The sequence below is a fragment of the Stylophora pistillata genome, chromosome 6, assembly GCF_964205215.1.
Source record: "Stylophora pistillata chromosome 6, jaStyPist1.2, whole genome shotgun sequence".
In the NCBI taxonomy this organism is placed as follows: domain Eukaryota; kingdom Metazoa; phylum Cnidaria; class Anthozoa; order Scleractinia; family Pocilloporidae; genus Stylophora; species Stylophora pistillata.
The window spans coordinates 22,938,858-22,955,215 of NC_142524.1; the positions used below are offsets into that span (position 1 = coordinate 22,938,858).

General features: G+C 38.5%; 2 protein-coding genes and 1 pseudogene across 4 annotated transcripts; 2 read left to right on the plus strand and 1 right to left on the minus strand.

The window, feature by feature from the left end:
• Positions 1-970: 970 nt before the first annotated feature.
• On the minus strand, positions 971-9,728 carry LOC148728854 (uncharacterized). 2 transcript variants are annotated; one of them, XM_088725502.1, is made up of 3 exons: positions 9,352-9,728; positions 3,519-3,574; positions 971-2,952 (listed from the first exon to the last, which is right to left on the minus strand). In XM_088725502.1, the coding sequence occupies exons 1-3, from the start codon at positions 9,555-9,557 to the stop codon at positions 2,909-2,911; spliced, it is 306 nt and encodes a 101-aa protein (XP_088581628.1). In that variant the 5' UTR covers positions 9,558-9,728; the 3' UTR covers positions 971-2,908. The 2 variants fall into 2 exon arrangements, 1 of the variants encoding a protein (XP_088581628.1); XR_015988758.1 differs by lacking the exon at positions 9,352-9,728 and adding an exon at positions 5,453-5,665 and having other exon boundaries at positions 971-3,574.
• Positions 4,331-8,582, plus strand: LOC111334115 (TNF receptor-associated factor 3-like; annotated as a pseudogene). The gene is made up of 6 exons (XR_015988804.1): positions 4,331-5,390; positions 5,682-5,826; positions 5,998-6,002; positions 6,403-6,561; positions 6,799-6,954; positions 7,182-8,582. The product of XR_015988804.1 is annotated as a TNF receptor-associated factor 3-like (transcript).
• A 104-nt stretch (positions 9,729-9,832) lies between the features above and the next one.
• LOC111334113 (TNF receptor-associated factor 3) lies at positions 9,833-13,914 on the plus strand. Its single transcript, XM_022939804.2, has 5 exons — positions 9,833-10,041; positions 10,349-10,505; positions 11,102-11,260; positions 11,574-11,729; positions 11,986-13,914. The coding sequence occupies exons 1-5, from the start codon at positions 9,887-9,889 to the stop codon at positions 13,036-13,038; spliced, it is 1,680 nt and encodes a 559-aa protein (XP_022795539.2). The 5' UTR covers positions 9,833-9,886; the 3' UTR covers positions 13,039-13,914.
• Positions 13,915-16,358: the final 2,444 nt, after the last annotated feature.

Genomic DNA, 16,358 nt, shown 5'->3' on the forward strand with positions numbered 1-16,358 from the left:
AGGAAGGGGAGGTGGAGGAGAAGGAAGGTGAGGAGAAGGAGAGGAGTAGGAGGAGGAGGAAGGGGGGGTGGAGGAGAAGGAAGGGAAGGAGGAGGAGAAGGAAGGGGAGAAGGAGGAGGAGAAGGAAGAAGAGGAAGAGGAGAATAAGGAAGGGGAGGAGGAGGAGGAGAAGGAGGAGAAGGAGGAAGAGGAGGACTAGCAGCAGCAGCAGCAGTAGTTATAGAAGAAGTAGTAGTAGAAGTAGTAATAGTTTACACACAATTATAAACATGAGTATTTCAGCAGTGCTGATGTGGTTGTCCCATGAATAAAAGTATCAAAATGTTACAAAAAATGATAACAATGATGATAGATATCCAGATATTCTAGTGCTTGTAAAGCCTAAAATGAAACCATCAACGGTTTTATGGAGATTAACCAAAAAATAAGTATTAACAAATTTCTAGAATGCTTAGTCCTGCTGACTTGCATGTACGAACTCTCTATAGAATTTTCTAGAACCTTTTTGTTTTGTTTTGCAATTATGATGTAATAGTACCCAGATAGTATGTTGTAAGTCTAAATGTTTCCCTTTCAAGTTAGAATTTGCACTCGATTCCCGAGTTGATACATGCGCATACGATAAACACCAAACCAATATAGGATCTTTTCTTTCTTTAGTCCTTTTCTATTCTTTGAGGTGTTCTTATATCGAAGCGGTCAACTGAAATCAATTACGTGAAGAAATTACCTAAGTATCATGCGATCATAACTTTGAGGATAATATCGATTTGGACAACGAGCACGTGGCAATTAAAAGAAACAAGAAAAGTAAAAAACTAGCGATAGGTTTCGCTTTGAATCCCAACTACGAGTTAGCATAAATAAATTGTTGCTTACCAACGTTCGCGGGTCTTGACTACTTTATCGAGGATTACGGTCTAACTTGTCTTCTATTTAGAAAGGATCTTGATTACACAAGGTCTCATCCTGAGCTGAAACGCTAACTATAATTTTCTGTCTTAAAATGAACTAACCACGGAGGCGTTAACTAAACGTAAAATATTACGCCGCTTCTTTCGGAAGCAGTAACATATAGCTTTAACGAAAGCGGTTACAGTAAGCTTCCGGAATGTTCCGGAATCCGTTTGTAAATAACGGGATTCAGCACTGCGTTTGCGTGAAACGGCAAACATCAGCTTGCCCCTTCACTTCTCACTTAAATTAGCTCGAACCTTGCTTCGCGTGAGCTCAAGTCGTGGTGGGTTTGAAGGCGCCTCTGTATGACTTACGAGGAATAGTTCTGGTGACTTTTACCATGGCCATTAACTTGTACTTTGTGAGAGCAAAAGGAAACAAAATCTTCCGTACGCGGATAACACGAGACAGGTAACTTTAACGTGGAGACGGCAAAGCACGACCGGCAAACGTGAAAAAATGGCGGGAAAACCAGGTCACGTGGTCACTGTTGCCGTTCACGTTTCACGTAAACGCGGTGCTAAATCTCTCTAATATATTTAAACAAGAACTCGGTCGCCTAGTAGTAGTTATTTGCTGTTTCCGGGAGTGACTGGCTGTTTGGAAAGCTATGCCAAGAGAAAGAGCTTTTGTGGAATATTCTTAATTTCAAGGAACTTTGGTGAAAACTTTGAGTTTGTGCAGTGGTGAGCTAAGGTATAGTTTATTTACGCCCAGGTGAACAAGGCTAACAAAATGCTAAGTTTCGATTGTCGCTCAGTCCGAGGTAGCAGAACTTTACTACCAGCTCTGAGATCCCTTTATGCGGACTCTTGTACGTTCTCACCTTGAGTACGCCTCTAAAATCTGAGGCCAAAATCAGTTACTATGATAAAAAGAATAGAAGGGGTGCAACGACCCGCGACTCGGCTTATGTTACCTGATTTTAGCTATAATGGACGCATAAAACGTCTTAACCTACTACCACTAGTTTACTACAGAGAAGTTAAGGACCTCACAACCTTTTACAAACTGAAGTGTGGGCATTTTAACTTTTCATTTGATTAGTATTTTAAATTTTGTTCAGATCAGATATTAAGATCATACTCTTGTAATAAACTGAAAATTAATAGAGTTAGGACGGAACTTTTTATTGGAACATTTTTTAACAGGATTCCGTATTCATGGAACAATTTGCCAGATGAACTGAGGACTGCCAATTTTAGTGTTTCTTCTTTTGAGAGATTATGCACCACTTTCTATAAAGATAAGATCTTCGACCCTGAGCGCTCCCATACCACCAGTTAGTATTTTTTATAGTGGGTTGACTAGCACGCATGGTTCGTCAGTTCCCTTCTAGTCTACCCCACTGCTTTGTTATGGACTTAGATTTTTATTAATTGTTTTTGTAATTATTAATTACGCTTTTATTACTAACATTATTATCATTATTATTTTTATTACTATTATTATTATCATTATTATGTGATGATGCAATTGCAGTGAAAATGGAATGGATGATAAATGATGTAGTGCCTTATCTTATTCGTTGAAATAACCATTAGGGGTGTAATGGTCCCACTCAATTAAAAAGTGCTCGAAAAATTTGGCCTTTGCTCAAATTGCTCGCAATAATTACACGGCTGCTCGCCTGCTCGGGCACTTAAGTTGTGTGTATAACTGCAATAATCAATCGTCTTTGTAGAAACAGTGTTAGTTTGTAGTGCTCCTTTAATTCATTCAGCTCGATATGGAGGAAGAGGTACCTTGCGGCTTATGGCCGTGCTTTCAATAAAAACAATCTGGAAACCTTAAAGTTCTTCCAGAGGAGGTTCGTCTGAGTCGAGGATCATGTTCTTCAACACCCCTTATGCGCTCGAGAAATTCTTCATATTATCCTTCGTCCAAATCGACGTGGAAGTCTTCATCTGTAAACTGCACGTCTCCAACGGTGCCCATCATACTCCTTCTCTCAACCATTCTTCTCGAAAGGCACCCACGAAGGTAGAAAGTAATCTAGAGAAATACTACAATTACCAGTACTATTTTACGTTCAGAGCTACTACAAGAGCTTGTCAGATCTATACGGCTGTAATTGGTTAGATTCTAGAAGCCTCCAAATAAACAAAGTTTCATTTCTTTTCAAGTCAGTCACTGGGAAACCAGTTTGCCGATCATCGAAACCGAAGCCCGAAATGCTTATTAGACCGAATGTCACGATATTTACATTTCCTAAGAACTATATAACCAAAATAAATATACTTTCCATGTTAGCGTTGGGTTAGAAAGAGATAGAAAACTTTGGATCGCGGGCTTTGGATCTAATAGGTCTCCTTGGGAGCTCTTGAAGTTCCTGAGCGTCCACCCTGACTGATCATGACTCAGTGAAGCTACGTGACGTAACTTGGCATCAAGCAGGGCTCAGTTGGCTGTAAGATTCTAGGAGTGGTTGAACCGCCATAGCTTTGCACCCATTATTCTGTTTTGGAGGTGCCAGCCAGATTATTAGCTATTACTTGGCGCAAAACAACATATCCTATGCATGCTTGCAAATATTCGCAAAGACCATTCCATACCCCTACCATTGGAGGTCTGTTTTCTGACTTTTATCGATCCACATAAAGTCCATCTCCTTTCACTATTAATATTGTAAACAAAGAGAAAAGAGAAATAAGTAAATAAATAAATAAAAATTAAATTAAGTTAAAAGAAGGAAAAAGATAAAAAAATGAGAAATAAAAAGAAAGAATGAGGCGATTAATGCGAATTATATAGGGTAGATAAAGTGAGGTAAGATTTGTTATTTCCTACAGTTTAGGAGCAAGAGAACTAAGTTATTTTATCTAGCATCAAACCAGGAGTGAATTCAACTTTGACCAACCAAAAGATGACGCTTCCTTTCTTTTTTAAAGGAAAAGAGAGACGCTTAATTTCAAGCGGCACAGATTCCCATATCTTGGATCCACCATACTTGAAAGATATTTTGCCAGAATTACTTGATATTTGCATTCTAAAAAAATTGAATTCATTTGTGAATCTTGTATTACATCTATGTATGCTAGATGCTGGGGTTAGGACATCAGAGATGATATCTGGAATGCTATCAGCTTTATTCACAATTTTATGTATAAGGCACCACATTTTGAGTCTAGATATGTTTTCTAGTTTAAGAATTTCTAAGAGTTTATAGTATGGATCAGGACATTCCCTAGAATGTGCAAAGAAGATTCTTCGGAGGCATTTGTTCTGATTAACTTGGAGTTAATTCAATTTAGTTTTATAAGCACAGCCCCATACTATTATACCATAACTTAGATATGGATAGATTAAACCATAGTATATTTGTTTGAGTATTCTGAGATTCAAGCTAAGTGATATCTTAGTTTTGTCAAGTATTCCGTGGAGTCACACGACAGAATGTTCCAGAATAAGGAGACGTTTCTAGCACAGCTTATAAACATAGTGATGTGGTAATTAAATGTTCTAAATTATTCTCTCGACTTCTAGAAACTTCGTTACAAAGGTTTAATTTATTCTTAAAGCTTCCCCATAAAAGACAATGTTGTTACAGACAGGATTGTAACAGTGTAAACACTTGACTGGAATCTATTTTATAAAGGCTCCTTGAATCTGACGACCGCGGAAAATGAAGTCAAGCTTGTGTTACGGAAATACTATCCCTTCGTTTGTCACTCATTTCTCATATGCACTTGAATCGTGGCACGAAACTGTAACAGGCACATTGAAGCTTATTTCAAGTGGGAAACGTACGAACATGCAACTTTTCAGCTGATATATATACCAAAGTAGGAAAACGAGACAGGAGAGTAAAAAGTTTACATCATTTTGTAGGGATAAAAGCATAACTTGATGTTGATGTCTGGCACAGTGAGGTCTTTTACAAAGAAAGTCGAGTTACGCAACTTTGCATAATGTCACGTACAATCTTACGATGTAATGGTTAATTCCAACTTAGAAAAAGACTGCATTTTCCTCGAACGGAAGCATATCAACAAAAAGAGGCCATCTTCTTCTTTTTTTTCTTTTGTTCATTGTTAAAGGATGCTTTCCTTAAATGAATAACAGAGTCGTTTTATTAATTAGCTAGTTCTGCTGCGTCATCATTACATGCATAAGGCTCGAGAAATAACTGTGACGTTGTCCTTATCAAAATGGGTATCAATACATTAATGATATGTTGAGGTTTGTGTGTTCATGTTCATATAGAATCTATCTAATTAGAGGAAAACGTTTTTGGATGTTTTACTGAGACTCGCTTCACAGAGTGAATTACCATGGTTGTCCAAAGTGAAGAAATGATGGATACAAAATTCGTTGACAAAGTAGACGAGAGGCTCAAATGCCCGATTTGTAAAAAGATTTTTGATGAGCCCTGGCAGACATCATGTGGACATCGACTTTGCAAGGATTGTCCGGAACGTCTATTAGGGTTGGTATAAAAATTTCTCCATTTTTACTACTTATTTCGTATCCGCTTAACAAAATTGAACTCTACCTTGTTTACATTTCTTTTCGGCTGCTGATGGGATTTTTGAAAAATTTCTGCCACAAGTGTCCCCATACGGACGATTTCCGGGGAGCGATTTCAGAGTTAGTCCGTTACTTTTTCCCCTTCGGATGGGAAATGTCGTCTGATTTTGTCGACTTCGAATGTACAAGTACCGGAATTAACCGCAGAGTAAATAAATCTATTGTCACCTAACTTTGAATTTTTTTCCTCTCAGACAAGAAGACTGAAAATACTCGATAGAAGGTGAATCAATCTGCAGTATTTCAGGGATAAATGCTGTGAGAGAGAAGTTCTAAATCTCCAGTGTTTCTGCCGATTTAATGACAAAGGATGCGAATGGAAAGGAGAGCTCAGACACGGCTACAGGTATCTAATTACAAATTTGCATACACTTTCGTCGAGTTGTATTTACACAAATAGAGGTGCATTGTGAATTCGCCTGCCAGTCTTGACACTTATAACGAACACCCTGCGGTTGAAATATACTGAAATTTAGGAAAATAACTCTCATTTTCATGGCTAGAAGGTAGCTGAAGTATATCTCACCGCTCAAAGGTGCAAAAGCTTCTAGCAGTTAAAGCAAATACGATAACTTAGGCTGGTCACGCATGCAAACACCCGTTGCGAAATTTTGACTCCGCCTTCGCTAGAAGCTTCTAGTAAACATGATAGACTAAGCAAGTGCTGCATTCGGATGTTGTGAGATTTTGTTGCCTGTCTAACGATCAAACTAGGAAATTTATATTTTAAACCTTAAGACCATGCGAGACAAGCTCTTACAATCCGAATAATATGAGTAGCGTGACCTCCTTAAACATCCACCTGCTAGTGACAGTGTGAAGTAGCGTGGAAAAGGAAAGAGTATAACAAAATAGCAATGCAAAGTATGCATCCATTCACTTTTATTTAAAGCTTCATGCAACTTATTTTAACAGGCACACGAAGATAGCTGTCAGTACGGTGCTGTTGAGTGTCAAGCGTGTGGTGAAACTGTGGAGAGAAGACATCTCAAGGCGCACAGGGAGCATGATTGCATCAACAGGGCTGTGACGTGCATTTACTGCGGTGGTGAAGTTCGACACACCAACATGAAGGTAAGATGATCAACTTTATCCATGAAACAAAAACAAAATATCACTACAAATCTATATCTTCAGGAAAACGATAGATTAACACTAACCGCTTGCTCGACAATTCTGTGTCTCAAAATATGAACTGTAGAGAAATACAGGTTGAGGTTCAAGTCCAGGGTTTATTAATGTAATCGTATCGTCTCAACTGCATAGAAGCTTAGCTAGCTCCACCTTCATTTTTTCACATGTCTTTTAAAGGACCATTTGGATGTCTGCCTTAAGTTTCCTATCCAATGCATCTTAAACTGTGGTGAAGAAGGTATACCAAGAGACAAGATGGACGAACACGTGACCACATGTTGTCCTAAAGCTCAATATTTGTGTCCCTTCAGTGTTCATGGCTGTGAATCTAAGGTTAGCTAATTATTTTTTTGTTTGTTTTGTTCTACCTTTCGTCTTAATGGCGAGAAAGGATCTATCAGCAGAAAATCGCGTAACGGACGCCAATATAAAGAGCAACTTATCTAATCTTTATAGTCACAATCCAAATTAGTTTTGCACACATGTTTTGATGCACTGTTATATGAAAGGCGTAATATTTAAGAAGAACAGTGACATGTATTTGTTATTTTTTTTGACAGGGCACTAAACAAATAATCAATGAACACATTAACGAGAATATCGAGTCTCATCTGGAAATGATGAACTACTCGAGCCATGAATGTAACGAGAAATCAAAACAGGTGGAAGAGAAGATATGTCGTCTTGTACAAGAGAAAACTGCTTTGGAGCATCAACTACAAAATCAAGCAGCGGAGCTAGCAGCTCAACAGACAAAGTTGTCCATGGTCGAAAACTCCATGATCGAACAAAAGAGGACCACCGAGGAACTGCATGGGCATTTAAAGGTTTTGGGGCATTTAAAGGGAATGTCGTTTCATCTCAGATAGAAGAAATAATCAACGCCCTGCGAGAACACGAGAAGGAGGTGAGCAGTCTTCATGGTGAAGTGGCCCGTTTGAATTTATCCTGTGCCTCTTCGAAAGGTGCCAGTGATTACCGTTCAAACTCCGCCGCGTTTCTCACTCATGAGTCCGAGCGCCGACTGGAAAGGAATGAGCACCACCTAGCACTGCACCACATCCAACTGTCCGATCATGACATGCAGATTCAAATGGTGGAAGCTACATCGTTTAATGGCACCTACTTTTGGAAGATCGACCGCCACGGCCAACGCTTCCAAGAGGCTGTCACTGGAAAGACTATCTATTTATAGCCCTCCTTTTCATGTAGGACGATTTGGATATAAAGTTTGTGCTCGTCTCTATCCAAATGGAGACGGCATTGGCAAATGAACACATATGTTCATGTTCTATGTTGTCGTGAGATGTGAATACGTTGCTTTATTAGGATCAGGGACACGTATGACGCCTTTTGCCCGGAGCCTAACAGCTCAAGCTTTAAAAGACCCACATTAGACATGAACATAGCATCTGGATGCCCTACATTCATTTCTCGTATGGAACTGAGACAAGGCGGCTGTACTCGGAACGATACAATGTTTGTCAAGATAACTGTGGATACCACTGGTCTGCAAGGAGATATGTGGCAGTAAATGCTTGCAGGAACAGACAATATCCTGGCCTGGGAGTTCTCGTGGTGCAGTCGGTCAAATTCTCTTAATCGTATGTGACATTTGCATGATGCATTTGTGTGTGTCACATCTTGCACATCTTCGATCTGTTATTTATCTTGTCAAAAGCCAAGCTTTCCCGTCAATCTCGAATTTTAAAATTCACTACGAAAAAATAACAATTGGCTACTGAAGGGTCCACAACAATGACATCTAATACCATGTAAACTTGTTCCTATCCAGGAATAACTGCTACTAATGAAGAGAACAAGCTCCTCAAGATCAAATGAACAAGTGCTGTTTTTCACTGACTTTTGAGTAGTAGAATTTTGCACTTAGTTTTCTTAAAATTCTTCTTGATCGATGAAATTTTTAATTTTCTAATAAAAGTTGTTTTGTCTGGCATAAATATATTTAATTTTTTTACCTCTAACCAAAAGGTGTCTCACCTCATGCCAGTTTTTGTTCTTGTATTGTCCCACAGTTGCAGAAGGAGATTAAAATGGTTTTTTTAAGCAAAATAATCGTGATACATTAAAGTGATTGGACACCTGCACTTCTTTGATTTGATCGACGAAAACGAATCAGTGTTCAAAATCGGTTCAAAATCGGTTCAAAATTGTACCATATTTTCTGCGACGATGAGAACGTGCAAATGGGTCGTTTGACGAGCGACGTACAGCTGAAGTGTCTACAGTTTCAGTCCAAGATCCTGTGATCTTGCTTTCTTGACATGATCCTCCACGGAATTGGAAGCGAAGAGTAGCGGCTCAAACTCTTTTGGATTTCTCTCTATAAAACTAGAACTTAACATGCAGATTTCTTCATGTTTCTCATCACTTATTTCGTCCCTCCAGAGAGCGATAGCACGGTAAAAACAATTTCTATCTCCACTGACAACGACAGTCCTCTCCTTTTGAGGAGGTAAATTTTCAGAAGCCACAACTCGTATAGAAAAGACGTTAGCTAATGTTAAAAATAGGCTGTTCACACTTATTTAAAACTGAAATTTCTTTATTGAGTAATTTCCTCTTATTTATACCTTACTTTGGGAAATTTCGAAACCATTACGTGATGTCGATTTCACATTATTATAAAGATTATAAACCGTACGCATGGAGAGAACTTTATTGGTACATGTTATCGCATATTTCATAATAATTCGATCAAAAACTTACGCTTGTTCCGAATCAACATTGCCCTCATCCTTTCCTGATAAAACGGCTGTAAAAATACGCTGAATTCTCTCCAGAATCGTTTTTTTGTACGTTAAAACAAGTTTTTGCCATATATTTCTTTGTAGCAACTCGCAATGTTTGGCCCGGGGCGATCCCAGAACCCTTTGCGCATAATAGAGGGATCTGGTTCCTGGCAACTCGTTCATTGAAGCACGCTCGCGTTTTTTGATTGCACGAATTTACAAGCTATGTTATAATTGTACTCGTGTTTGGTGTGAATGCCATGGCTATAAAAGAAGCCAGAGTGAACGCTCCTCGAGCGTTTAGTTAAAATATTTAATTAATAACAGACGCTTTTTTAAATTCTACTGCCTAATCATTACGTGCAGGTATGCAGCTCGAGAAAACCGTCACTGTTACATACAAGTGAATGACGTTATGCGTGGGTACAATGTCGATTTATTATATACACTTAAGTTTGTACGTGTATGTTCACATAGAATCGCTCTAATGACAGGAAAACTCCGAGTGAACTATGGTTACCAAAATTGAGGAATTGGTGGACACAAAATTCGTAAACAAAGTAGACGATAGGCTAAAATGCCCGATCTGTATCAAGGTTTTTGATGAGCCCTGGCAGACATCATGTGGACATCGATTTTGCAAGGATTGTTTGGAACGTCTCTTAGGGTAGGTCTAACATTTCTCCATTTTGACTACTGCTATCCGTCAAAAATGAGATCGCTTGAGAAAATTGAACTCTAACTTGATGACATTTGTATTCGGCCGCTGATGGGGTTCTCAAAAAATTTTTGCCATAAGACGGTTCATAATACGGGTGAATGAAATGATTATTCCGTGTTACGTCCGACACTTTTTCCGTCTCAGATGAGAAATGCCGTCTGAATTCAACGATTTACGACGCACGTGTACCGGAAATAAGCACAAAGTAAATGATTTTATAGTTGCGTAAAACTTTGAATTTTCTTCCTTTCAGACAAGAAAACCCAGGATGCCCGATAGATGGTGAATCAATTTCAAGACTGCAGTCTTTTAGGGATAAATGCTGTGAGAGAGAAGTTCTAAACCTCCAGTGCCTCTGCCGATTTAATAAAAAGGGATGCGAATGGAAAGGAGAGCTCCGACACCTGCGGGTAAATAGTGTGCAACTTTGCATACGTATTCATCGAGTTACCAAAATAGTCGAGTTGTGAATTTGCTTGCCGCCTCCAACACTTGTCCTTATGAAAAGCCTGTTGTTGAAATCTGCAGACTTTATAGGAATAACCTCTAATTCTCTTGGCTAGAACGTATGTATGATATATCTCGTCGTTGAAAGGTGCAAAAACTCCGAGAAGCTTCTGACAGTTCAACTGAACAAGTACTAAACAAGAATGTCACGCACGGAAACATGTTGCGAAACTTTCAACCAACTGTCTCGACTAGGCCGTGAGTTTCGTGACAGCTTAAGCAGTTGCCGCAGTCTGGTATTGCGAGAGCCTGTTTCCCGTGTAATTCTAAAAGAAAGATATTTCTTTTTAGAACTTTAGCCAGGACCTCGCCAGACCAGCTCTTATAATTCAAATGATATGAGCGGCGTGACTTCGAAATTTAAAATGTTTTCCAAAATGCAAATGTCTACCTGCAAGTCCCGTTGTGAACCATCGAAAAGAGGAAAGGAAAACCAGAAAAGCAGAGTGCAAATTAATTAAATGCTTTTGAAATATATATCCCCTAAATTTTTTGACAGGCACACGAAGATAGCTGCCAGCACGGTGCTATTGAATGTCAAGCGTGTGGTGAAACTGTGGAGAGAAGACATCTCAAGGCGCACAGGGAGCATGATTGCATCAACAGAGCTGTGGCGTGCACGTACTGTGGTGGTAAAGTACGGCATAATAATATGAAGGTAAGATGATCAGCTAGATCGTTAAAACAAAGACAAAATAAGCAAAATATATATCTGCAAGAAAACTATGGATTACCACTGACAGGCTCGACGTGTGTCTTACAATATGAAGGTAGAGAAATGCCAATTGAGGTTCATGTCAGTGCATACACCTATGTATTGAGTTCACCTTTGTCGAAAATATGCATCAATTTAGTTTTGTAATGATCAGTTAAGCGTTTTGTTAAACCAGAGCATTATTAACATAGTAATTGTATCGTCTCAATCGCATAAAAGTTCAACTTGACTTCGACTTGTATTTTGTCTTATGAAGGACCATTTGGATGTCTGCCCTAAGTTTCCTATCCAGTGCATCTTAAACTGTGGTGAAGAAGGTATACCAAGAGACACGATGGAAGAACACGTGACCACATTTTGTCTTAGAGCTGAACACTTGTGTCCTTTCAGTGTTCATGGCTGTGAATTTAAGGTTAGTTACATGACTACTTTTGGTCTATTTTGTTTTATCTTTCTTCGCAATAGGTCATTTAACTACTACTGTCTGAGCGAGAAAAGATCTATGAGTAGAAAATAAAGGATCCGAAGCCAATATCAATAGAAACTTATGTTATTTGTATTGTCACAATTGAAGTCGGTTTTTTTCAGATGTTTGGTGCGTTTTTTAATGCTAGACATGAGTTTATGGAAGAACATGAACATGTATTTGTTCATTTTATTTTTTACAGGGCACCAAAGAAACAATTGATCAACACATTGTGGAGAATATCGAGTCTCATTTGGAAATGATGAACTACTCGAGCCATGAATGTAACGAGAAATCAAAACAGATGGAAGAGAAGATATGTCGTCTTGAAGAAGAGAAAACTGCTTTGGAGCATCAACTACAAAATCAAGCAGAGGAGCTGGCAGCAGCAAGACAAAATATACGAACGCACCAGACAAAGTTGTCTATGGTAGAAAACTCCATGATCGAACAAAAGAGGACCACTGAAAAACTGCTCGGTGATTTAAAGGTTTTTGAGGAATCTAGAACTAAAGGGGATGTTGTCTCATCTCAGATGGAAGAAATAATGAACGCACTGCGAGAACACGACAAGAAGGTGAGCAGTCTACATGGTGAAGTAGCCCGTTTGAAATTATCCCCTGCCTCTCCGAAAGGTGCCAGTGATTGCCGTCCAAACTCCGCCGTGTCTCTCGCTCGTGAGTACGATCGCCGACTGGAAAGGAATGAGCACCAATTAGCACTGCACGACATCCAACTGTCCGATCATGATATGCAGATTCAAATGCTGGAGGCTACGTCGTACAATGGCACCTACTTTTGGAAGATCGACCGCTACAGGCAACGCTTCCATGAAGCTGTCGCCGGAAAGACTTTATCTATTTACAGCCCTGCTTTTTATGTAGGACGATTTGGATATAAAGTTTGTGCTCGTCTCTACCCAAATGGAGACGGCATTGGCAAAGGAACGCATATTTCCATGTTCTTCGTTGTCATGAAAGGTGAATACGATGCTTTATTACCTTGGCCGTTTCTCCAAAAGGTCCACTTTCGATTGATAGATCAGGATAGGATTCGGGACACGTATGATGCCTTTCGCCCGGAGCCTAACAGCTCAAGCTTTAAGAGACCTACATCAGACATGAACATAGCATCTGGATGCCCCACGTTCATTTCTCATATTGAACTGAGACAAGGTGGCTATATTAGGAACGATACAATGTTTGTCAAGATAACTGTGGATACCACTGGTCTGCAAGGAGATATGTGGCAGTAGACACTTGCAGGAACAGACAATATTCGGGCCTGACAGTCAGTCTGGTCAGTCTTTTAATCGTATGTGACATTTGCAAGATGCATTTGTTTGTGCCATGTCTTGCACATCTTGGATCTGTTATTTATCTTGTCAAAAGCCAAGCTTCCCTGTCAATCCTCAATTTTAAAATTCACTAAGAAAAAATAAAAATTGGCTATAAGGGACTTGCGAAAATTGCTCGGCGTGTAAGTCCATGAAAAAGCCCCAGAAATTATAGGATATTTATAAAGTGCATTCGCAATGCAAAACACAGAGTATTTAATTAGAAGAATGACGTTTATTGAAACGTAAGAATTATTTTAAACTTCAAGGACCAAAAATTAAGTTTAAATAAAAAACTGTCACAAATTATGTCATATTTAAAGGTGTATCTTTAAAGGCACAATACAGATTATTTAAATGAAGAAAGAAAGTTCTTGGAAGCGTAAAGAAACCATGATTTTCAACTCCAAAGTCCAAAAATGTGTTTATCGCAGCTCTCCAAACAATTCTCATAAAAATTGCACTTGTTTTGAGAACACGAGGAACGATCCAACACCAGAACATATGCTTTACGGTTACGTTTTTCTTTCAAGAAAATATGCGTATCTAAAATAGTATTAGAAGACAAAAACTGTTAATATTTCAGAATGGAACAAAATGACTTGGTAGAAATTTATATTTTTGACTTCGACTGTCATGATTCATATTTGTCACAACAGCCTGTATAATATTTGAAACCATTTCGTTTTTTATATGACTCTTACATAATGATAATGGTATATTTATAGAATTGTATTTTTATTTATCCTATAACTATGGAGAAATGTACAATAAAATTATGTTGAGCGAATGTTATTACATTGTATCTCAAATTCAAGCCAATTTTTTTACCCAAAAAATATAACAATAAATAGGTACCTGTCGTGAATAAAGTTGATCCAAGTTTCTCTAACACAATGTTATAAAGTGTGGGTTGTGTATTTTGCAAGTACGTTTTAAGGCCGGGCTGAACACAGTTTTTGATACCTGTGTTTCATTCATCATTTTCTCTAAAACCCTTGATCTCTCGGTCGCCAAAACTGGCAGCAAGCAAGTCAACAACATAAACTTTGTTTTTTCGATAGGCAAACTGACGTAGGTGCCGTTGCCATGGCGAAATGAATAAATATAAACAGGCCTTTAAAATCGGTTTTGTTTATTTGTAGAAAATCTAGTCATTAGATTTTCTTTTACAATTTGCATGCAACGAGCTTGTGACGATACTCACAAGTTAACTCCATTTTGCTAACAATTTAACAGAGAGATCTTTGATTATTCCCTGTTGAAGGTTCCCTCGATTATCTAGAATTTCCTTTGTTAAAAATAATTTTTTTTCAATACTTCATTTACTTATTTCGTGAAGTATTTTCGTGCCAAATTTTGTGAAATTCTAAGTGGTTCTCAAGAAATAGGCATATTTCTGAGAAAGCAGTTTTCCATTCAATCGCAATTTTTTTACTTACTACGCATGCGCTGCATTTAACTGGGTTCTTTCGGTAACGACGAAAAAGCTGAGAATTGCAGGGTTCTTTGCACCGTTAAATTTTTTTAAGATGCCATTGTAATAAAAGATTAAAGCCCTCAATGCTCGCGCTAACTATAGAGAAAAATAGCAAAGATAGTGCGGATACGTGTTGAGTAAATAAAATGACTGCTCTATTGACAAAATGTTTTGTTTTTTGCAATCCTTGTGCGCGCGCTCAATTGTATCAGCAAAAGCGCGCGCGAAAACTGTGTTCGGCCACCTTAAGTGAAAAAGTGTGGTTCTGAACCATCCACTGTTTTAGGTTTAGGTTCCTCAAAGATTAGGATTAGGCAAGCTGGACAGGTGAGAGAACGGGAATATTACACGCCTAGACCTCCAGTTTGGGTAGTGAGAATTGCGTAATATCTACTTCACCTTGTTGTGAAAAAGCTCATCTTATTTATTTGTTTAATGAAGCCACTCCACCAAGCTTTCGTCGTCTTTTGATTGAAGCCAATCACAAGATGTCAGAAGAGTGAAAGAGAGCCTACTTGGTTGCAAAGCTGTGGTCCAAAGGGAGTGCAGAATGCTTGCATCTTGTATAGAATTACAAAACATCTTGATTCATTAGACTGCAGCAGCTGAACATTGACATTTTGCTTATTTATTAATTCTTTTTTCGATTCTTTTTAAACTTTTCTGTGCGCATTGCGTCCCGTTGCATTTGTGAAGGTTAGGTCATGGGATTTACGTGACCTCTAGGTTGAAAAAGGTTGAAATAAATTGTTGAGTTTTGGAAAACAGTCCTTGATTTTGTGGTTGAAGCGATTTACTCGAGATTAGAGAAATGAGGAAATACGGGCCTGATACTCTGGGAATAAGATAAAGCCAGTGGACACGGCCTAATGAACTAGTGCCATATGATGGATCACATAACATGGACAAGAATCAGTTTTATGATCGCATAGTACCAGAAATGTTTTTTTGACATTATCAATCTTGTTAATTAAGAAACTAAACGTTTTCACATCTGCCTGTGGTGCATCACAATATATGAACTTCATATATTCATTGTATGTGATTTATCATCACGGGTTTATTACGAATCAACTTAACGGCCTGCTCCCAGTTGGCTTGATAGCTCAATTGGTAGAGCGCTGCACTAGTATCGCAGAGGTCAGTGGTTCGAATCCCGTACAGGCCTGATTTTTTTTCAGGTCTGATTTTCGCTATTGCATAAATAACGCTCTCTACTGCGAGGATCATTGTATTTAATAAGGTCTGTTACTACAAAGTGCAACAGCTTTGTTATTACAAAGTGTGACAAGTGTAATTATAAAGTGCGACAGATGTTATTACAAAGTGCGACAGATATAGCAAAGTGTGACAATTGTTGCAAAATTGCGACAAAACAGCCCTTCAAACACCTTTTTCACGATCCTATAAAGCTGAATAATTTGACATTTGGCCATACCATCCGAGAATCAATTGTTTTCTAAAATATTGAAAGTTGAACAGAGACTCGAATTAAAGAGCCAGGTGAACAAGGAGTGCACTAAAATAGAGGGAGGACCGTATATTCCATCCGATGGTGGAAAAAAAAAATTGATACGTGCAGGATTGAACTTATAAAAATTCTCATCGGAAACAACTGACGGCGTATCATAATTCATTAAAATATCAAGACTATCAATCGTATGTTCTCGTTTGAAAGTGGCAACTTTTATATGATGTGCATCCTTAAAAGGAGCTTGTTTCTCGACCCATCCTTGATCGTAAAAAAGCATTCAATAAT

Coding starts and splice junctions, on each gene's coding strand:
- LOC148728854 (XM_088725502.1), bottom strand. CDS start 9,557: ATGAACGAGTTGCCAGGAACCAGATCCCTCTATTATGCGCAAAGGGTT. Junction 3,575..9,351: donor AATGTTGATTCGGAACAAGC/GTAAGTTTTTGA, acceptor CAATATTAATAG/TGAAAGGAGATGGACTTTAT. Junction 2,953..3,518: donor CAGAAAACAGACCTCCAATG/GTAGGGGTATGG, acceptor GTATTTCTCTAG/ATTACTTTCTACCTTCGTGG.
- LOC111334113 (XM_022939804.2), top strand. CDS start 9,887: ATGGTTACCAAAATTGAGGAATTGGTGGACACAAAATTCGTAAACAAA. Junction 10,042..10,348: donor TGTTTGGAACGTCTCTTAGG/GTAGGTCTAACA, acceptor TCTTCCTTTCAG/ACAAGAAAACCCAGGATGCC. Junction 11,730..11,985: donor TTCATGGCTGTGAATTTAAG/GTTAGTTACATG, acceptor TATTTTTTACAG/GGCACCAAAGAAACAATTGA.